The sequence below is a fragment of the Manis javanica genome, chromosome 5, assembly GCF_040802235.1.
Source record: "Manis javanica isolate MJ-LG chromosome 5, MJ_LKY, whole genome shotgun sequence".
NCBI classification, from domain to species: domain Eukaryota; kingdom Metazoa; phylum Chordata; class Mammalia; order Pholidota; family Manidae; genus Manis; species Manis javanica.
In genome coordinates, this window is record NC_133160.1 from 118,422,726 (window position 1) to 118,446,854 (window position 24,129).

General features: G+C 38.0%; 1 protein-coding gene across 1 annotated transcript; it reads left to right on the forward strand.

Moving 5' to 3' along the window:
* Positions 1–1,895: 1,895 nt before the first annotated feature.
* LOC108404885 (transmembrane serine protease 11E) lies at positions 1,896–14,230 on the forward strand. The gene is given in 9 exon segments (XM_017672701.1): positions 1,896–1,914; positions 2,887–2,925; positions 4,439–4,620; positions 5,527–5,749; positions 5,752–5,784; positions 6,368–6,430; positions 6,433–6,503; positions 14,070–14,199; positions 14,202–14,230. Coding segments are annotated over 9 exon segments (789 nt in total).
* The last annotated feature ends 9,899 nt before the right edge of the window (positions 14,231–24,129 follow it).

The window sequence follows — 24,129 nt, forward strand, 5'->3', positions numbered from 1 at the left end:
ACATCAGGCAACCAGAGCCAGGATTGGCTTCAGCAGCCTGGGACCTGTCTGTGTTCTAAACCCAAACAGTACTCTATCACCTAACTGAATGGCCTGAATTCCCCCAGAAATACTTGCTTTTCCTGTGGGCTTGCTGTCCATCTGTTTACTTTCTTTCTCAGGCCAGCCGTGGTGAGGGCCAGGAGTAAAGCTTGTTTGGAGCCTTAGGCTATTGGTCTCCTCACCTTTATATCCCTAATTGTCCTGGCAGTGTGCTCTGGGCTCATTTTTCATTATGTGACATACAGTAGGTATGGGTTGCCCTGGCATCATGTGATTTACCCACAAATACATCCTCATGTACATTTCTGTTTTGATTTGCCTTGGGCTTTTTCATTCATGACTACTATTCATTTGCATAGCTGGCACAGTGAATTCTTTACTTGTTTTCTCTCTATTTAACCACAGGCCAAGGAGGTATCTTTCTTCTATATTTGATGTAGCAATACTTCCTGCTGAGAATAGCATGCTAATTTTCAGATTCATTAATAAGCAATAATCAAGTTTTAATGAGGGGAAGACTACAGGAGAGCTGGAGTCCAGTGTCTTGAGTTTGAGGTCATAGGCTACCACCTTGATTTTAAAGAATTCCAAGTCACTGAACTCCTGACAGCTGATAAATTAATTACCCAGTCAAGGATCCTAGGGAAGAGGCTCTATTCTGTTCTAGTACGTTGTGATATAGGCTCGTAGTGATATATATATTGTTGAGTAAATGCTTATGTCTGTTTTTTAAATCTCATCAGTATATATCACATGTTATTTAAGAGGGTAGGATATACTGAGAAAGTTAATTATAAATAAGTTCTCTCTGTGGTAATCAGTTATCTCACTTTGGGTTGAACCACATGCCTGACATATTATTAGAAAGGTCCCCAGGGGCCTTCAGAACAGTTCTTCCAGGTATAATAAATCCTCTGAAGTTTCCTTCCGCTCTGCCTCAGGTTTTAGTAGTTGGTTTAATATGTATGACGTATTTGTTGAATATCTCCTTCAGTGAGTACATAATGCTTTGATGTTCAAGACCCTGTAGACAAAGAAGCTAATCACTTGATTCTACTTTCACTGGGAATTTGCAGGGATTGCTTTCCCATAAAGAAAAACAGCATTCTGTAAATTGGTTATCTCTTTCCATTAGCAGACACAAATAATCTCAACTTTCAAAGCAAGGTGTATCATTCCTGGCAGCTTAAAGAAAAATATTTAAAGTAAAGAGAGAATTTACCCTCATACAGGTCTTTAAATGTGAAGCACCTTCAATTTGATGATTTTTCCTGAGCATGTTTTTTTATATAAAAAAATAGCTACAATCATTCAAATTAAACAGTTTTGTCAATGAATATATTGAGTCCCATTATGTTGTAAGCATCCTAATTCCTCTCCATGGATGCCTAGGACTATGTTTTATTCACTTTTGTATTTCCACAACTTAGCAGGATCCTGGCACATATTAGATACTTAATTAATGTTTGCTGAGTACTGAATGAGTCTTACCTATGTTATTTTCTCGGGGCACACTTCACAAGGAGTTCCAAGTAATGTGAGGTCTCATGCCTTGGGGAGGGAAAATGTTCCTTACTACCTCTCCTTTGCCTTTTCCCAGCCAAGTGTGATAAGACTTACAAATTTTACTCATACACATATAATGAAAACCTGTCAAGATTTTCCTGGTAACCTGTTCCTGGTTCCTACTGTTTGGATTTCAGCTGAGTAACAGAGAACACACACCTTCCACTGCTCGCACAGCACCTCTGAATAAACAGTAATTGTTTTGTTATGTGTTGCTGTCTTTTATTTTTGGTGTGCCTTCTGTTAGTGAGTGTAAAAGAAGAACAGAGTGCAGGTAGCACATGAGCATGGAGCTCGCACACTCAGGTAACCAAACCACACCACCCTGCGACAGACACAGACAGAGAAAGGTGGAGGTGACCAGGCTTGGAAAATCATCATTTTGGCACGAAGCCCAGGACAACATAGAATTGTGTATGCAGTTGTTTCCAGTGGCCTCCAGAGCTGCATCCCTGTCCCCTTTGTGATTTGGATGACAGAAAATGACTCTATTCTGATCAATATCATTGTAGGTTATAGATTCACAAACCTGTTAGAAAATTTCAGCAAATTCATGTTTATCCTTATTTTTCTTACTTTTCTGTTAACATTCCAACAATACTTTTCAACAGCTACTTTTCAATATGCCATATAATTCTGGCAACTGGAAATATGTTTTGACATTTCGTGACCTGTTTGCATCTATTGAGCAAAAGAAAATATTGACTACAAATAAATAAGTTGTTCTTTGGTTGAGGCATATGTAATTGCTAATATTTGATCAAATAGAAGTTTCAAATTATTCAATCTAGTAATTTTAAAAAGAACAGGTCTAAGGATGTAGAAGAGCCTGGTCTCCTCTGCAGAACCTTACTTCTCAGTGTGTGGTTAGGTACCAGCAGATCAGCTCACCTGGTAACGTGCTACAGGTACTGAATCTTGGGGGCACAGAATAGTATTTCCCCCAAACAGACTGTGGACTACCTGCATCTTATTTCCTGGCATAAAACTGAGACTCCTGGGCTTCGACACAAAACCACTGATTCCTGGGAGGAGGAACAGGAATTTACAGCATAAAGATGATCCCTCTACAGTTTGAGAAACACTCTTCAGATTCACCTTCTCCTCAAGGCAATGAACAAACTATGTCAATGATAAACTATCTGTACTGTTTCTTTATAACCTATTGATACTATCTCATAATGGCATTAAGCAACCTTTAGTATTTGAAGTACTCAGAGGCGTTATGCAGTTCGGATGTGCTGATCCTGATCTATGCACCATTGCTGTGTATTTCAGAAATCAACAAGACAGAAACAGACAAGTTTCTGAACAATTGTAAGTTTAATGTATTTATTAAAATTGCATTACCTTAATGCAAAAAGTTAACACTAAGTCACTTAAGCTTACTTTGCATGGTATTACATAAAGTTTGTTGACCTGTGCACACCTCATGGTGCTTTATCTTATCTCTAAGGCATATTTTATTACTGAAGAATTAAAGAAGTTGGGGGAACTTTGGAGTGAATGTATGGGTGCCTGGGGCAGTTGTGTAGTAGAACTGAATTGTGCAGTCATTAAAGAGAAGGCAAAAAAACTCTTTTCTCAATGTTCTGATTGCAGATATCTACAATATACTTTCATAAAACTTTTCTAAATATTGTGTAAAAGGTGTTTTTGAGCTACAGACACAAACTTACTGTTACTCTGCACTAAAAAAAAATCTTCTTGATGTCATTCATCCCTCTATAAGGAAATCTCAGGGAATTATAAGGCTGGTTATATATTGATGAAAATATTGAGGCTCACATAATATCTTTACCTATATTTTATAAGTACTGACTCTAAGTATAGTGTTTTCCTTCCCCTATAGCATGGTACTCTACCATGATTTACAGAATACATTTGATAATTACAAAATTACTATATAATATACATATGTTAAAAGATGGAAGGAAATGTGTCACTCACCAGCTCAGAAGTTGATTAATTTACAGACTTAAGTAAACATGAGACTAAAGGATAATACCATTACCTAAATGGCATATATGCTGGCAACAATATTTATTTAGAACCTGCTCTGTACTAGTGCTCTGTTAAGAAACAGGTATAGAAAATGGACAAGATATATCCCTGCCCAAAGCAGCTTTAATGGGACTAGATGAATGAGAATAATGCATCAACACAACATTTTTAAATAACAGTTATCAAACAAGGGCAATTTTAACCCTTAAAGGATAGTGTCCCACTGTGACATTTTGCATATTATGACTGTGTAGGAGATGCTACTGGCAGCTCGTATGTGTAGGCCAGGGATCCTTCTAAAGGTCCTCTGATGTGCAGGACAGGCCCCACAACAAGGAATTATCCATCTTCAAATGTCATTCATGCCAGGGCTGAGAAACCATGTTATAAACAAAGTTGAGAAATACATAAATATATTATACACATATACATATATATAAATGCACACACACTTACATATAATACATATGTAATACACATATATAATACGTATATTGAGTATTGTTACTGTTTATTATTTTTATGGGAACATCAAGAAGGTACAAAATGCTTACACTATACAGGACAGAGATGCTTGTCAAATGATTGTAATCCAGTTTTTGAGCAGGGGAATTGTTAGAGAAGGCATCTTAGAGGAGGTAATGATTGATTGAAATCTCACAAGATGAATGGGAGTTCAATAAATGAAACACTATAGTTTAAGAAAAGTAAGCACAAGAGAATATATGACATTATTAGAGAACAGAGTACAGGAAATTTAGGGCATAGTAACCCAATTTGATACTTAAGAACAACTGCTACCTAATGCATCGTCTCTCTTTGTTAGGCTGTGGAACACGGAGGAATAAAACTACAAGATAGAGTGTCAGGATTGTTGGTGGGACAGACTTAGAAGAAGGTACATGGCTATGGCAACCTAGCTGGCAATGGGATGGGACCCATCGCTGTGGAGCAACTTTAATTGATAGGAAATGGCTTGCGAGTGCCGCTCACTGTTATAGAACATAAGTCGGACCTTGTGAACAACTGGGGGTAAGCAGACTGCATTGAGGCTTTGCAGGAAAGAAATATCTCATGAAGTTTGAGGGACCTGGAGTTAATGTAAATTAAAGATAGCATACATCACAAAGATTGGAAGACTCATAGACCTTAGTAAGAGGTTCTATAGTATGGAAATGGAAATTTTTTCAAATCCATGTAACTAATAATTCATTGATAAATTCACAACAATCTGTCAAAGGAAGCAGAGATTTTGAAAGAATTTTAAAGTCAGCCTTAGACTTTAAGCCTGATGTCACAGAGAAGAACCATATCTCTCTGTTGCATAGCTATCAGTGATGGAGGCTAGGTGAACTGTAGGTCTGACCCTGAAGGGGAAATTCCAGATGGTAAGAAAGAATTAAATATGAAGAAATGTGGTAGTAAATTTTATGTACAACTGGATAGGTTGACAAGTTATATTCCAAGATGGAGACCTTTCAACTCAGTACAAAATGCCTACAGTATACAGGACAGAGATGCTTGTTGAATTATTGTGTAGCCTTTCTATTTTCAGAGAAATGTGTATGTTTGTGGGTAGGGAACACATTGCACATAGAAGACATTTAGCTCCCTCATTCTGTGCAGGACACTTTCCATACCTGGGAGTCCCTGGTGTCCAGACACATCAAAAGGTCCTAGGATATGGAGTGCATGACTCAGCCTGTATATCCTAAGAAATATGTTGCTGTAGTAATTCCACATCATCTGACCCCTGGGGCCAATTCTCAGATTGGAAGGTTTGTTTCTATACACAGAAACAATAATTTAAAAATGAAAACTTGTTCTGAGATCTGCAGGCTAAATTGTTTAATATAAATTGTTATGTGGGTAGCATGGTAAAGTGTAATTCATTCTTCATACATTTTCCTCAAGTATAAGGACCCAGCCAGATGGACTGTTTCCCTTGGGGTAACAATAAAGCCTCCAAAAATACAACAAGGCCTCCAGAGGATAATAGTCCTTGAAAAATACAAATAGCCATCCCCTGACTGTGATATTTCAGTTGCAGAGCTTTCTAGCCCCCTTTCCTAAACAAATGCAGTGCATAGAATTTGTCTTCAGGGTGCATCCCATGAGTTCAACCCAAGTGGTGAGATGTTGTGACAGGATTTGGAGGACTGCAAAATGATGGTGAGAATCTGAAAAGAAACTAAAATCTTACTAAGCTAATCTAACTCAGTATTCTAAGACACTTAAGGAATGGAATATCATTAGGAAAAAATACTTCGGTGGGTTGGTCATGGACCTGGGCCATGTCAGGCCCTATTTGTGAACTAAGTCACTAAGGAGACACATAAATTCCTTGTTATCAAGGGCATCACTGCAACCATAATAATGGTACTTGGTAAGAAGTCTGAAAGAGTAAATACGCCAGAACTTTTTACTTTCTGGAATTAACCATGGAGAAGATTAGGGATCATTAATATGGCCAAGAGTAAAGATCAAAGGATCATAAGCGTTAAAGATTTTCCCTACTGAAGTTACCTCCTAAGCTTCACAATGGAATGGAAATTACTTAAACAGCTTGAAGTTCTTTCCTAGACACCTAATTTTTCATCTGAAGTACTTAGTGACTTCTCTTCCCAAATTTACTGTACCTGAAAAAAAATGCATGCTCTGTATAACCATCTTATCCAATACCTATAAAAGGCTTTCTTCAGGTTTAGAGAATACATGTATATCTACAAATGTAAAGACTATTTTTTCCCTTAAGGTAATAGTCAAAATCATCTTCGGCAAGTACAAGTGGATCTCATCGAGACTAAAAAGTGTAATGAGTTTACAAGGATACCATAACCCTTAGAATGTTTTGTGCTGGCTCCTGGAAAGGAAAAAGAGATGCATGCCAGGTCAGTGTTTTGATATATTAATGTGCTGCAAAATTTATGCTCACCCTTTACTTTGAAATCATAGATTTACAGAAAGTTGCACAGATAATACAGAGCGGTTTCATGTACCTTCGACTTAGTTTTACCCAATGGTTATATCTCACGTAACTATGGTACAATATAAAAGCTAGGAAACGGAGGGTAGGATGGGGAGGGAAAAAAAAGCTAGGAAATTGACATTGGTACAATGTGCGCTTCTAGATCTATGACACTTTGTCATAGGTGCGGATTTGTGTAACCACCTTGCACTTGAGAGCTCTTCCATCACCACGGAGATTTTCTCTTACCGCCCTTTACAGTGACTCGCCCACTCTCCTCCATTGCTCTCTCATCACTAGCAGCTGGCAACCACTAATCTGTTCATCTCTATGATTTTGTAACTTTGAGGATTTTATAATAGCCTTTTTTTTAGAATTCCATTTTGATTACCTATTAGTATTTTTAACTAGGCTATGTCTTTGTAGAAAAATGTTTGCAGTTATGTAATGTAACTGATCACAGCCTACTGGTGTTGAGATTTTACTAGTTTGAGTGGCTTGTAGAATAGAAAATTTACCTCCCCTTAAGTTTCTACCCTTCTCCATTTATAATGTTAACTATTAATAAATGCAAATTTTATTTAAACATTAGATAAGGGTTTCCTTTAAGTGCTAAGCTTAACTTAGAAAATTTAAGAAGAGACAACCCATAGTTTTGTTCTTTCTTCCTTTCTGGTTCTCTAAGATTCTTTCTTTTTTTTTAATCATTTCTTTTAGGTTCCAGAAGCTTCCTTTAGCCATTGCTTTAGTATGGACCTGCTCATGACAGGTCCATACTAAAGCATACTATTTTCTTTGTTTGCAAAATTGTTTATTTCCTACTCATTCCTGAAGCACAATTTTGCCAGACATAGAACTTGGGATTGACAGCTTTTTCTTTATCATTTAAATCATGTCCCCCATGATTTCTAATGAGAAAGCTGCTGTCAATTAGAATTATTTTCCCCTATAGAAGAGGTGTCATCTCCCTCTTGCTGTGTTCAAGATTTTACTTTGTCTTTACTTTTCAAAAGTTTGATTATGTGTCTTGGCATGGATTTTGGGGAGTTATCCTGTGTAAAGTTTACTCAGTTTTTTGAACCTGCAAGTTAATGTTCCTGGACAAATTTGGAAAATTTCCAGCCATTATTACTTCCAATATATTTTTTCAGCCCCTCTTCTTTCTTTTTTTCTCTCCTTCTGAGACTTTAAGGACAGGAATGTTAGCTCTTTAGTTACAGTCTCAGAAGTCTCTGAGCTTCTGCTCAGAGCTTCCCCCACTACTTTTTTTGTTTCTTGTTCAGATTGGGTAAGTTTAACATCTTATCTTCAAATTCCCTGATTCTATTCTATTCTTCTGTTCAACCCACCCAGTGAGTTTTTTATTATGTTTTTCAGTTATAAGATTCCCATTTGATCCTTCAGATCTGCTATTTCTTTGCAGAAACTTTTTTTTCCATTTGTTTCAAGTGGTAACTTTTCATTAGTTCTCAATTATTTCTCAGTTTTGTAGTAGTGTCTTTACTATCTTTGTCACATAGTTCCAACATCTGTGTCAGCAAGTGTCAGTGTCTCTTGATTGCCATTTCTCATTCAAGTCAAGATCTTCCCGGTTCTAGTATGACGAGTGGTTTTCAGATGTATTCTGGACATTTTGAATATTACGTTACAAGACTGGATCTTAATTAAGTCTCCTGGGTTAGCAGACTTTCTCTGACATGAAAGTGGAGGGAACAGGGAAGTGCCACCTCATTCCACACTCATCCCCCTTTGACAACCAGGTTGGGGAGTAGTGCCTGGTTATTGCTGGATGGAGGCAGAATTTCAGTCTCTGCACTAGGCATCCTCTGATAGCACTCTGGCTGCGAGTTCTTTGTTATTTCTCCCCTTGTGGGCTCCACAGACATCATGAGGTAGTAGCCTCTTTACTGCTTGGCAGTGGGAAAAGTTCTGACTTTCCAGTAATCTCCTCCAACATCCCCCTAGGGGTAAAGAGTGTTCTGTCTCATGACCATTGGGTGGTAGTTTATGCTCCCCAGCTAGTCAACACATTGAAGGGAGAAGAGGGCTTCAGTAACACCTGGCAGGGATGAACATCTGGCTGCTCACTCAGCCTTCTCTAACACCTGTCTGGTGGGGGGTTGGGTGCCATTATAGCCTGTAAGGCTGAAAGTGTCCCGACTTGGCCTTTGTTAATGCTGGTTTGGATGGGGCCATAATTTGTTCTGTGTTTGGCTGGACTAGAGAGGGTATTGTCTAAAAGTTTTCTGTTTTCCTAAGTTGCCTTCTTTCTAGTTCTTTGACTAAAGAGAGAAGGCTTGACTTGGGGCCTTTCTTCGACTGCACCCATTGGCTGGTTGCCAGGTTGCTGTTTTCTTCTATTCTCTGTGCAGAATAGGGGATGTAAAAAGGAATATCCAAAGAGCTCACTGTTGTGTCATTTCTTGAGTCCTGAGGGTCTTATTTCTCCTGCCTTCTTTTCTCTTACCTTTCAGAATCTCTTCACATATGTTTTATTTTTAATGTCCAAGTTTTTTTTTTAAAGCTGTATTTAGTTTGGGTAAAAGGAATAAGTCAGTCTATTCCATCTTGGTCCAGAGCATGAATATCTTTTTGAACCCTGATTTTGCTTTTCAGTAAGTATGTTGGCTGGCACATGAACTCCGTGTCTTTGCCAGATGTGGTAACTATGACCTCTATGTCTTCATCTACATGCTGATAAGACCTTTGAGGGGGCCATAAGTGATTCCTTGTGGACACCCCTAAGTACTAGTACATTTTTTATTTTGTAATTTGAGAAGCTTTATGTTTAGTTTCCTCCCTAGGCCCCATATTGGTCTTTGAAATTCCATTTTATTCTGTGTGCTTTCCAGTCTGGATCCTTAGAGTGGTATTTCTGATATTCTTCTTTTTTGTATTTTTCATGTGTTTTCTCTCTCATATATACACCGCACCTGTTTTTTGCCTTCACTAGCTCCACTTCCATTAATCCTTGGCTGATATTACCATAGTCTTTTCCCAACTTTTACCTCTGACTCAGTCACTTCAGCATTGTTCAGTTTGCTGCATTAAACTTTCACCCAACTGGTCTTTCTCCACACTTCTTTCAAACGCTCAAGATTAGACTTATTTCATTATTTCTTTTTTCTGCTCTAAGGCCTGGAGGAAGACATGGAACAATATAGACTGATTGCACTATGAAGTTCTACAGAAAATTCAAGTTGGCTCTGCAAATAAACCTACCAAAATAAAACCAGTTTAATAAAGATCACTTAAAAGTGCACACCAATCCTCATTATTTGCAGATTCCATACTTGTGAATTCACTTACTTGCTAAAATTTGCTTCTAAACCCAAAATCAATCATCAAGGCACTGTTGTGATCATACGCAAACATGTGCAGAGTGACAAAAAACTGTAGTTACCCAATGTGCACACTCCACCCAGGGTCAGACAAAGAGATGCTCTGCTTTCTTATTTCAGCTTTTATACCATAAAATTGTGTACTTTTTGTGGTCTATGTAATGCCACATTTTTCATAGTTTTGTGCTTTTGTTCATCATTTAGCCATTTAAAATGTTCCCAAGTGTAAGGCTCCAGTGAAGCACAAGAAGGCTGTGATGTGTGCTTTATGGAGAGAACACGTGTCTTAGGTAATCTTCATTGAGGCAAGAGTAATAGTGATGTTCATGTGAGTTTAATGTTAATGAATCAATGCTATGTATTAAATAAGGTATCTTTAGAGAAAAACACATATAAAATGTGATTATATATTGATCATTTAATGAAAACCTGTCCAAATACTCATGGAAATCTAACCCCATCTTTCCCCCAGGAGCAATGACTCAGAATTCACTGATTCCATTTTTACAGCAACATAATAGAAGATAACTACTGAGAGTAATAAGAATCAATTGTATTTTGTTTTCTTGACAATCATAGAATCATTGTTTAGATATTGTTTTAGATCTTTTCTCATCTTAATCTCTTTCATTCTACTGGCCTCCAACTTTATTAAAACTATTATTGAAAATGTCTTGTACTTTCATATTTGTAATCATCATTTATATTTTCATTAAAATATTTCCACATCTACTTATGGTAACCTCCTTCCTATAAGTTTCCAAGGAATAGATATATTCCTTTTTAGATGTTTATTTAAAAATTTTTATTATAAAATATTTCAAATGTATGCAGAAGTAGACAGAAGTGTATAATCAACTCCCATGTGTTCATCATCTGCTTTAATAATTGTTAACTCCTGGCCAATCTCATTTTATTAGCATATATCTTAACACAATCCCATGAACTCTCCGCTCCCCACACTAAATTCCAGATCAGTCTTGAAACAAATCCCAGATGTCATACAATTTCATCTGACAATATGTCCCCTCCTCTACAGTGCCATTTCCCTGATGGTATTACAGGCGGAAGTCTCTTACAAATCTGAGGAAATGAGGAGGAACCAACATTAGGCCTGCGCTTATAATACCCTCCTTTCGTATCTCTGGAGGCACTGGGAACCCTTTTGTTCCCCCTTTTATATGTCTAGAGCTCACAATTTTTGCCACTTGATTGGTTCCATGTATTTTCACATCTCAAAATCATCAATAACGTTGTATTCAAAAAACCTTTACTTGAGTCTTCTACTCTTTACCCTCTTGGTGGCATTTGGCTACCTCTTTTTTCTTAAAATGTGATCTCCTTTGCTGGGTTCTGTGGTCCTGAAATATGCTGATTGTCCCCAGTCCTCCTTCTCTAACCACTCATTTCTGCTTCGTTTCTTTGGTTCCTTTTTCTCTCTCCCTGTCTGTAAGCCTGGCTATCAAACAACACTCGTGTCAGACAAAAATTTTTCCCTGCTGTCTATCTATATATTCACCCAAAGAAACTATCCTTTCTTTGACTTCACCTGTCACTTTAATGACTTCCTCACATACATGTCCAGAATTAACCTTTTGCCCAAATGCAGTCACATTTCCACTTACTCTTAAACCATTTCCACTAACATGCTACAAGTTGTTAACATAAGACTAAAATTTGTACATGTGCCATCTGAAATTCAACAGGCACTGTCCATCAGCATAGTAAGATGCTGTAGAATCACTACTTGTCTTCTTTGTGTTGCACATCCCTCCCTATACCCCCCTCCACATTATACATGCTAATCGTAAGGCCCCCTTTCTTTTTCCTGCCCTTATCCCTCCCTCCCACCCATCCTCCCCAGTCCCTTTCCCTTTGGTAACTGTTAGTTCATTCTTGGGTTCTGTCAATTTGCTGCAACTGGCATCATGAAATATTGTTTTTCTATTTTCAGATTTTCATTTATATTATTGGGTTTCATTATTTGTGAAGTCTTCTTTTACTTTTATATTTCCTTAACATGTAATCAATCAAGTCCTAGAATATTTTCTGCCTTTACTATATCTTTCAGATTTATCTCTGTCTCCACTTTCTATTAACAACCTAACCTATTTATGCATTACTTCATATCTTGATCACTAAAATTATTTGCTGGTTTGGCTTCTTCTACTTTTAAACATTTCTGTTATGATGTGTGCATACATGAATAAACTTTCTGTTCTGTTTCTTACTAAACTAGTCACTAAAAATTACAGGATTTGTGGGAAAATAAGGTTAGAGACAGATCAACAGACCCCTCAACTTCTTTACAGCATTGTAACTAGAGAATTACCACAAATAAAAAATAATTGTATCTTGGAAACTAACTTGGATTCATAGGCAGGCCCACTGCCCAGAGTGGCTGGTGGCTGACATGGGGGTGTTGAAAATGTACAGAAACAACAGATGGAACTGCTGGGACTAAGGCACTAGCCTTGGGGTATAGCCCTGAGCAGAGGAGGAAGCGCAGCTGCCAGGACCCGTAAAATAAGCAAGGCTGAGTTCTGTCTTCCTCTCTCTGTGTATGTGTTGGGGGTTGGGGAGTGGCAGTCTTGGGTATAGGCTCTCTTTTGACATTTTGTTAAAAGAGGTCACCAAAGGCTTCTGCCTCTGCAATAGGTGAGTTGAGAGCTCTTTTCTTCTGAGGACTATAATTCTTCTGCATTATTCTGGCTCCACTGCCTAAGACAAAATACATATAAACTATCGAAATTTCCATCATATACTGACATAACTCACCTATTCACCAAATGCTAACTAGTGAGCTAACTAGTGTTAGCAGAATAGGCTATATCTTTCTCTATTTGGTACCTGCTGGACATCATCATATTTTTCAGGTTGTAATGCTGTTAGATACACTATTACCTTTTTTCTTTAATTATTTATTCTCAGGCTCATTCATTCCTGTCTCTTAAATGTATTTAAGTTTTATTGTCTCTGGCATCTGCTATTTCTTCATCCTTATTGGCTCTGTCTATATACAATCTTAGGATTAAACTACCAAAATGATTTATTTTCATATATCTACCTATTACACATCTTATTTCTATAAGCAGATTGTATGCTCCTTGATGGCAAAACCCATGTGTTTACACTTTTTTTATGTCTCCTACCATATGTGAGGGTATAAAAAAATGTATTAGTTAATTGATTTAAAAGTTACTAACACATTATTTCATATTAAGTTTTATCAGTTAATATTTTTAAATGGACAAAAGGAAATTCATAAAGAAGTGTAGTGTAGGAGAGAAAGCGCATGGGCTTCTGAGTTAGATCTCTCTGGATTCAAATTCAACTCTGCTACTGAATCACATGTGACATCAGGCAAATTAATTTCCATGAGCTTTCATTTCTTTATTGCTAAAATGGAGAAAATGAAATCGAACTCCATGCTTTGTTGCAAGTATTGCACAAATTAATGAGATAATGTGTTAATTAATAAAGAACTTCACAGAATGCTGATCACTTATGGGTGGTCAATAACTGGAGACCCCAGGATTTTGAGGAAAGATCAGCCTGTACATTGTTTTTTATGACCTATATAAAGATAGAGTGCTCTGGAGTTCACAAGGCATAAGCAATTGGATTTATAGTTTTATATATGCATTTACTAAGTTCAGTTTTTTTCAAGTTCTGTGCTAACCACTTCACATTCACTGTTTTATGTAATCTCCAAAATTGCCATCAGAGGTAGGTATTATCAGGAGCATTACAGATGAGCAAACTAAAGGTCTTAGCCAGCTTGGAAAGGCCAGACTTTGACCCAAGTGTCTGAGTCTAATGTCTGTGCTCTTTATCAGTAATAGATTCTTCCCCCTTCTTTTTGAAACTATGTCACACTGATGAAGAGTATGAGGAGTTCTTTTGTCAGATGTACCAGATAACAGAGATGGAGCCTTTAACCTAGGGCACTGAACTCTGCATCTAAGCCCCTTCTCCAGGTGGTGGAGCTCCTCCTCTTTGAGTGAATGACTTGGAATCACTTCCGCACTTGTGCACACTGAAGGCTTTAAAAAAATTGCCCCTTGTATTAAACTCAAGTTAGGAAAAGAGCAGACTCCTCTGTAATGAACTGAACTGTTGCTTACTAAGCTCTCCCTCTTCTTTAGGGTGACTCTGGAGGACCCCTGTTTAGTCCAGATGCTAGAGATATCTGGTACCTTCCTGGCATAGTGAGCTGGGGAGATGAATGTGCACAACCCAATAAGCCCGGTGTTTATACCAGAGTGACTCTCTCTCGGACTGGATTTCTTCCAAAACTGGTATCTAAGAGAGAAAAACCTAGTAGAATGGAACACTTTTGTGTGCATAGGCCATTCCTTAGAGACCCAGAATCGCAGAGGCAGCTTCGCAGGTCGCTTGGATCAGACGATGTAACAAAACCTGTCTGCGGGAAGCATGGGTTTCAGTCCTAGCGCTGCTCCACACCAGAATCCTGCTTCTGCCACGTGGACTTTGTCCCAACTTGGTGACATGAATTTCTCATGCTCTATGCAATTTCAAGTGATCCCTTCCTTCATTTCCCCAGCTTCTCTCATCTTAGTAAATTCCACCCTCAAGGCTCAGGACAAAGAGTGAAAGGAAATATAAAAGGAAAGTACAACATTTTTATGTATGTGTTAGTTTTTTTTTTCTTTAATGCAATAAGGAAAATGATCATAAGTAAACTAAAATACCAAACATTTCATGATGGAGAAAGAAGGGAACCTAAGTTAAGGAAATACAGAGAAACCAAGAGATAGCTTTATTTTCATTTCTAACAATCAACTACAGAGATAAATATGGGTAAGATATTTTTGTGGCCTACAATAATTATACAAGCTCTAAATAACATACTTGTTCTAAGTTAAAACAAATATATTCATTTGACAATGCATTGCAGAGGATAACAATGGTAAATAATAAAAATTAAATCATCCATTTGCTTGACATTATATGATAATCCATGAAGAAGGAGGAGATGGGGAAAATATCACTAATCAATTTATTGCAAATTCTTCCAAAATCTGAGATAGAAGGAAAATTCATTTAAGAATAACCAGCACACCTTATGTTAAGATTTTTGTGTGTTGGAATAGCAGGGAATAAAAAGACAGTCCAAAGTATTGAATGAAATGGGATTATCACCAAGTGCTTGTGTATGTGCATTTAAAGCTTTTCCACAGCACAAAACCTTAAAGGGGATTAAGGCCTAGGTATTATTGTGTAGTTGTAGTCATGCAAACGAAGCTAGAGGTCAGACCTCCGTTTTGAGATGATTGCAGATCTACCCCTGCAGCCGCTGGCTGCGCCTTCAGTGGGTGCTTGCACGGTGGGCAGGAGTCTATCACGGGGAATTTCTCTTGGAAGTTGCCACCCTGCTACCTCCAGTATGGCACTAAATTGCTAATTGCTTAAATGTAAAACGGAAGAGTAAAGACCTAGTATCAACCACCTTCATCATTTTACTTTTTGCAAATTACTACTGAGTCATTAGAAACTCAGCATGCAGATGGGCTAGGGCATTATGAAGTCAGATACTTCACTGAATTTTTATATGCCCTTTCCTCTTAACAGCTGCTCAGAAAAGCTCTGTGTTGTACCATAGCCTCTTTGAAAACCAACATTCATAGGAAAAGTTGACCTTATTGACTCAAGTAACAATGACATATGAACAGACAAAACTTAGGCATTTGACTAACACAGAATTATGAAAACTGACAGCAGTTGACAGTGTTAATATTTTGCATAAATGACTTTTGTTCTCTTTATTGAAATGTTCTGGAAATAAATAAAAATTGAGGCAAGTAATGAATTTCAAGATTTAAGAATATATCAAACTAAATTAAATGACTTCCATTCAAAATGCATTCTCCTTGATTTCAGTGTATTCTGAAATTGGACCTCTAGGTGGCACCCGCAAGCTACAGGAAGATAGAGGGAAGAAAGACCTTTGGCTCTTGAATAAACACTGTAGTAGAAAATCTATATTAGGGTCTTGTGAAACCCAAAGAAAACAATTCATCTTTGGCAAGACATTTAAAAATGAATCAATGCTAACTGGAATTATGATTAGTATTTTAAAGATTTCTCGAGGTGAGTTTCCAAACTAACAAAATTTATAACTTAAAACGAGGAATTTTTTCTGCAGACAAATTTGAAGATTTAAATTAAGGAGAAATTTCAGAAGTTTGCTTTCACAATGGCATCATAATACTCAGGTATTTTTGATATTTTCTTTTATACAAGAGTTGAAAAGCAGAGGTTGGGTCACAGTGTAAATATGAGCCATAGTTCAAACATTGACCCAGGTGCACTGGCTAGAAGGAAAGCTTGTCTCTGATATAGCCCAATGGCTACATAAGCATTTATTGCACGTGTACAGGGAAATAGATAATACAGTATATTAAATAACTTTTAAGTAAATGCGTTAAGAAAATACATGCTTTTAAAATGGAAACTTCTTTTGAAAGATAACACATGAAGGGTTTCAGCAATTTGGCACATGTCTGTTAGAACCCTTTCATTGAAGAAAGTTAAGCAGGCATGACTGAAATATATTGTAATTGTGCAAGAAGGCAGGCACTTCCTCTACTGTTTTTACCATCTCTTTCCCCACAGCACCTGGAAAAATGCTCTGTATGTAATAGTCTTTCAATAAATGTATTGAATAAATGTATAAATAAATAAATTTGAACCTTTCTTTTATTTTTGTATTATGCAGAAAACATACCTTTATTATTGTTTACATATTGATTTTAAGAAGTAATCCCAGATTTTATACTGTGTGACTTAAACCAGTTATTTAAACACTCTATAAGTCTCAATACACTCACTTAGAAAGCAGGTAATAATATTTACTTCAAATGATTGCTGTAGGGACTAAAATTAGATAATTTTGAGAGTTACTTAGCACAGTTCTTAGAACATAGTAGGTGCTCAATTAATGGTAGTTATTATAACTGTTGTAATTAAATACCAGCCTTGCTTCATACAATTGGTACTTGGTCATAGTAGGTTATGACCTACTAAAAAAAATAAATATTTTTGAAATGAAGAGATAACTAGATCTGCAGAATGGGCTGTTTTCTTTTTTACCTCTGATTCTACAAAAGAAATTTTACTGGGATCATTCCAAAACATATTCTCAAGTTTTTCTCTGACTGCTGTCCAATTTTTCATTTCACCCTTTAAAAAGGTTAAACTTTATTAACATAGAGTGACTAGATTATATAAAGATCTACAATCTAGTTCACATGATGTGTCTTCACTGAAGCCTTCCTTGATTCCCTGAAGTGGACAAAACCTCTTTTTTTCTGAAATTTCTTAACATTAAGGAAAAAAAAAAACTTGATTTTCAGATAGTTGTAGATTTAAATACAGTTCTAAAATATAATACAGTGGGATCCTCTGTATGCTTTATCCAGTTTCCCACAATGGTCACATCTTGCTTAGCTGTAGTACAGTATCACAACCAAGAAGTTGATATTGAGAAAATCCATCAGTCTTATTCAGATTTTACCAGTTTTAAAAACATGCAATTATGTTTTATATGTATATTTAGTTCAATGTAACTTTATCATGTGTGGATTTGTGTGACCACCCCTGTAGTCAAGATACAGGATAGTTAGCTCACAGGGATTCCTCATGCTACCGACAGCCACCTGACTCCCTGCCTACCCTTATCCCCAATCTCTAACCCCTGATACCACTCATCTGTTCTATATCTTTATAATTTTGTAAATTAAAGAATGGCATATCAATGGCATCATAAAGTCTGTAACCTTTGGAGTTTCACTTTTTCACTCAGCATAATTCTGCTGAGATCGATGCAAGTTGTATGTGTCACTAGTTCATTCTTTTTCTTTATTGCTCTGTAGTATCACATGGTGCAGATATACCAGTTTGTTTAACCATTCACCCAGTTGAGGGGCATTTAGGTTGTTTACAACTTTTGGCTATGATGAAGAAAGCTACTAGAACATTTGTGTGTGGTTGTGTAGGTCTCTGTGTGAATGTAAATGTTCATTTCTCTGGGATTAATGGCCTATTGTACATTAATGGTCATATGGTACATGTTTAAAGAAACTGTTCTTTTCAGATGTCTTGTTACCATTTTTTAAACCTCTCCATAGCTATGCTTTTTACACCTATGTGAATAGATCTGATTTCAACAATTAGACTGTAAGATCCATGGGAGTAGGGAACATGACTGTTTTATTTTATAAACTTCAGAGTTCTTAGTCTGGTCAGACTAAGACTGTTACCATATTTTATGTGACTGGCCATTTGCCTTTGGCATACCCAGGGAATGATGAAGCAGACACATTGACCCAGGTGCACTGGCTAGAAGGAAAGCTTGTCTCTGATATAGCCCAATGGCTACATAAGCATTTATTGCACGTGAGTCAAAAAGCAATGTGGCCTGTAGCGTGTTAGTGCGGCTTGCCGGTGAACTTTGAGGAAGTCAGCAGAGCCCAGAAGCAGTGCCTTGTGTGTTCTAAGAGGGACTTACGCCGAGTCTCACAGAACACATGGGATAATAGTCAAGGGGCCGATGCTCCTTGTCAGGTGGCAGATAGACTATATTGGGTCTCTGTCCATATAAGAAGGATATCAGTATGCCATTACTTGTGTGGACGCAGCTACTGGACTCTTGGTTGCTTTTTCTGCATGTTGTGCTGGTCAGCAAATGACCACAAGGGGCCTAGAGCACCTCTTTGCAGCCTATGGCTGGATGGAGGTGATTGAGAGCGATCAAGGCACCTATTTTATTGGACAAGCATTACAAGAATGGGTGCAGCATTTAGGAATAAAGTAGAATTTTCATGTACCATATGACCATACCAGGGCAGGCATGATAGAGTGGTACAATGGTTTATTGAACTCTGGCCTGAAAACAGACATCAAGTCTATGGGGCTGGTCAATGGACAGTGCTACAGCATCTAAATGAGAAGCCCCTAAAAGAAGTCTTGAGCACTCCCTGTGGACATGCTAACGCACATTGCTGCTTCTCCTATATAGTGGTAGTTGCAAACCAAAGAGCTGTTACTGAAGCCAGGATATGGCCAGGAGAGCAACATACTGCTGTCAGCCCCAACTGTGTTAAACCCAGAGACTCTGTTTCGTGGACATGGGCCTGGACATTTTGACACATGTACCAGTGCTGGCTGACCCTTCTGGCACCTTGGAGAAAAGGCCTGGAAGCTCTCCTCCTGTGTGTTACTGGAGAAAAAGCAGAGTGGCCCACAAAGATCATGGTAGTGTAGCCAAAATGTCTGGGAGGTAAGAGCATCTTATGGGGAAGTTTTGTTTTATCTTTATGGCCAATGCATATACCCCCATAGCCTTATATATGAACCTATCTGTAGCTCCCACAAAGAGTGGGGTAAAAGTCTGTCATACTAGAGCAGGACAAGATCCCATTCTTGCCACTGTTCTATCACAGGACCGCTTTCCTTTATGTATCCTACCTGATGGACAAGTCTTGCCTATGCTGGTGTCTTAAAACAGGTATTTTATTACCCTTAAGGTTATTTTCTTCTGCAGTCCCAGTAGCCTGGACCCACCCCCTGGCTTTATCTGCCCCGTGATGATTGATCTGAACTCCCTACCCTTTCAGCTACTGGTGCCTGTGGAATACACATGCTATGCACTTAGTCTGCATAGGACTTTTAACCGAGCTGAATACTCTGGCTTGAGGATTGTCAAGATTTTATTGCTGTTATCTTTGCATGTTACTAGTCTGGCTACACAGCTCCAGTTTTCTTGCACAGGGGCCATTGTGGAAGCTGGGGAGTGAGTCAATTGTGAGGCCAGATTTCTGGAGGGGTGGGTTGTGGTTAAAATGCAATATTCCCAGAATTTCTTGCTTGGCCTTAGTGGATCTCCATTGGTGTTTCCAAGGGGTGGAAATAAATATTCCATCTTCATATCAGTAGGGAGTTACAAGAAAAAGTGAGGGCATATCTGCATCAGAGAGGTTGGGTGGGTTCCCTTTATGCAGCTGGTCATGAGAGACATGGGAAAGCAAAAGTGGGTGACTGTAAAGAATAAATGGTTTTCTTTCACTTTATTTCTCCCTTTGACTGATTTTGGTTTCAATTTGCCCCAGGTTGGTAACTTATTGCTCCCCACCAGCATTATATGTATTAAAAATTAATTCTGATTAAGCAGTAAAGATGACATTTTTAAGAATACAAATTTTTAAGCACTGCTTTCAAGAAAAATTTTAATTAATAATTTTTAACATCAATCTGGTGCATTATTATTGCTTTATTAGGTTTGAAAATTCTTTGACTTTAGTAAAGAGGAATCTATTGGTAATTTAGAAATAAAAATATGGCTGTTGAAAAAAATTCCAAAATTGTGATGCTAAAACTTATTCAATGGACCTTTAGCACTTCAGAATGAAGCACAGAGCATTGAAGCACCGATTAAAATGGTTTATACACCTAGTACCAACAAAGTTACCAAGCAATCCTCATAAGCCAGATTATAATTTATTTCTGTTAACTTTTCTTTGTTATGTAACTTTTAGGTTCTCAGCAAAAAATTAGCATAGGTGATTAGAAGACTGTATTACATAGGAAATTAAAAAGTAGTTTACAAACACTCAAAGATCACTGGTGTGTTTTACATACTAGAAAAATATCACTACTACATTTTATGGGGAAGGAAGCATCTGAAACTCTTCCATGCCAGGCCTCCTCCTGCTTGACTCCTTACATTCCCTTCTCCCTCCTCACTCAGGAGGAGAGGTTAATCTGACAGGTTAGAAGCAGAGTCCATTTGTGGCCAGATTCTGTCATGCACAGGGTTCACCCTCTCTTTTTTATCTGCTTGAATTATGCTGGCAGGGCCCAGTCACCAGGGCAGGCTGATATTTCCTTCTCTAAATCACCATGGCTGGCTTGGGTACCTGGAGGCAGCTTGGTGAGCTCTGGCCATCCTTTCTCTGAGTAGCACCCTGAAAAGCACACTAACTAGGCCTATTCTAACATTTAGGTGAAATAAGAGAGGCCGGGACTATATGGCAATTGCAAACTGCAAGACACATTCAGACTTTCTTCAATTTTGCTTCACATTGTGCTAGTACAATTACTGTTACAGTTTAACAGCTTTCTAAGAACATCTGTAGTGTGTACACAACCCTCAGCAATCCTGCAAGGGAAAGGGGCAAATGATAGGATAGAATTCAGTGGTAATCTGTACCTGCCTACAATACCATTACAGTAGCAAAATTTCACACGGCAACTCTGAAATATACGTATTTGGCGATCACAATCACAATGTTAATGCCAAAGTTATTGTCAAAAACACTGTCAGGACTACTTTAGCACCTGCCATGATTATATTAGTTTGAACTCATACCTAAAATAAATTGGAGCTATCATAATGATTTGGTGGCATGCAAGAAATTTCTGTAAGCAGGCCCTTTACAGAGTTGAGGAGATTCATTAGGTAGTTGCACACTATTAAGGTCCTTTATCTAACCTTTTGTGGAATCTGGGCAAGTCTGACCCAATCACATTGGCTCGCTCTTCTGACATGTTACTGACCATGGACCCAGCAGTAAACACCATAGTAGCATTTTCTCCAGAGCTCTGGACATGCTCTTCCATATCCTGCTGAGAAAACATTGGTTCCATCACAAAAGAGCAACAGCATAGCAAACACTATTGAAAGGACTGCTGCAAACAGTTAAAAAGAGAAATCCAGTGTAATCAGGAATTATCAGAGTACTGCCTGCTTAAAAAAATGTTGTAAAATAACAAAACATATAATTTTCCATCTTAATTTTTCCTTTATAAATTATAGAGTTGAGTATATTCACATTGAAAAACAAATCTTGGGAACTTTTATATCTTGTAAAACTGGAAGTTAAAAAACTCTCTATCTGCCTGTTCTCCAGCCTTTGGCAACCATCTTTCTATTTTCTGTTTCTATGAATTTGATTAGTCTAGATACTACATACAAGGTTTGAATTTCTTCCAGTCTGTTGTGGTCAAGTGAGTTCCTTTGGGGATAGCTTTGGAGCTCTCTGTTCTATGTCCTGAGTCTCCCTATGTCTGGACATTTGCTCCCAGGCCTGGGGGTAGTGACAGTGCTACAGCTCCCTCTGAGTGACACCCCTGCTTCAGCAGTAAGGCAGTAGCGCCCATTTTTAGTTTGCTGCCTCCATCCCAGCAGCCCATCTTATGAACGAGCTGGGCACTTACCCTTTGGGATTCGGTATTCCTAGTGTGCTGCACCTTATTAAAACTTGTGCACTATGAGTGGGGCTGGGCAGAAGGAGAGAGACCTTCTTGGCCACACTTGTCTGGAGGTTAGCCTCTGTAACACATAGCTGGGGGGGAGTATGTGCATGCGTGTGTGTGTGTGTGTGAGAGAGAGAGAGAGAAATTCGAGTGTCCTGCCCCTTATAAGAAGACACCATAAGGCTCAAGTGGAAGCTCCGTGTTCTTTCAGACCCTACTTGCAGTGGAGTCCCTCACTTTGGGTAAGGAGGGTGAAAGACAGAGCAGTTCGTGGCTTCAAAGCCACAGGCTGTCACTGATTTTACTACACTTGCTTGCATAAGTGTGTCTTTATTTGCCATGTGTCTTCAGGACATTTCCTAGATAATTTAAATGGTTGCCTTATAAATAATTTTCATTACTTATGCTTGCTTCACATGGGAGCTGATCCATGGAGCATGTAATGCTGTCATTCGGGAAGTGGGGTGTTCAGGTGTTCTTTGAAATTCTTTCTACATTCTGCTGGGTGTTCTTGAATATATTCAATTAAAGGGCAGTCCTGCAATTATCCATACTTTATGCATCAGATAATTTCAATTTAAGAACCAAGAAGATATGTAAAATGTATGGAAAGTATCCATGGTTGGAGTTATAGTCTTTTATGTCTTCTTTATTATTATTTTTACCTAATTGTCTGTGGAATGATGCAAAATGTCAATTTGCTAGGGCCAAGGGGATGGGTGAAGGGGAAATAACTGTTTATTGGGTATACAGTTTGTTTTCTGGGTGATGAAAATCCTCTGGGCCCAGATAGGTGTCACAGATGCACATCATTGTGAAAGTATGAAATACCACTAAACTGTACACGTTATAATGGTTCAAAAGGTTGATTTTATGTTATATGTCTTTTAGCTTAATGGTAAAAACACAAATGGCCCTCCAGATGTGGCCATAATTTGTTAGACCGTTGTTTTTACCATAGATTTTTTTCGTACATATTTAACTTCTGTGAATTTAAGAGGAAATTATATTATTATTACCATTTACATTTGAAACATATTGCATTTAAAATATATTAACTTACATGAAGACTAAAATCATTGTGGAAACTTTTCTATTCATTTAAATGATAATAGTTAATGCAAATTACATATTGGTTTTATAGCAACTGGTTTTTGTGCTTTACAAGGTTAAGACACTCATCTTTTCAGCAGGCCCATGAGGTGCCCAGTACAGTTACTTTATGTCCATTTCACTGGTGGGTAAGCTGGCGCCTAGGGCAGTGAGCTGACTAGCCTAAGGCCACATCACTCCATAGTGGGTTTAAGGAACTTGCACCCAGCTTTCTGGGTCCAGACATCAAGCTCTTAATCACCATGCTATGGTGACTCCCTTTTCTGGGTTACAGTTATTTACAAAATGTAACATTTACATTCCCATTTGTGTACCTATATCTTAATTGAAATATAATTACAAAGATGTAATTAAAAACATATTTTAAAAGAAATATTTTCTCCCTATTTTTTACTGCATAAAATGGCCCTTAAATGTAGGGGCTCAGAACAAGTACACTCATTTGATTTTTCTCTCTCATAGTTCTGGGTGTTGGCTGGGTGCAGACATGGTTTCTCAGGTGGTTACAGCCATATGGTGGTTGGGACATATCGGGTAATCATCGGAAGGACATATCTGGTGATTGGCTGGAGAAAACTCAAACTTCTGGAGGCTGGAACAACTGGCACTCCTTAGGCATGTCTGTGTATCTCTCCTCCAATGGTCTGTTTACCCTGGACACTTTGGGTATGGTGCAGGGCTCCATGGTGAGCAGGGAGACCTCTCTGTGAGAGAGAATGACAGAAAGAACCAGAGACACCCACAGAGACAGAGAGAAAGAGGTGCTTCATCCTGGAACTGAGCCTTGGAAGTTAAGCTGCAGCACTTGTACCACAT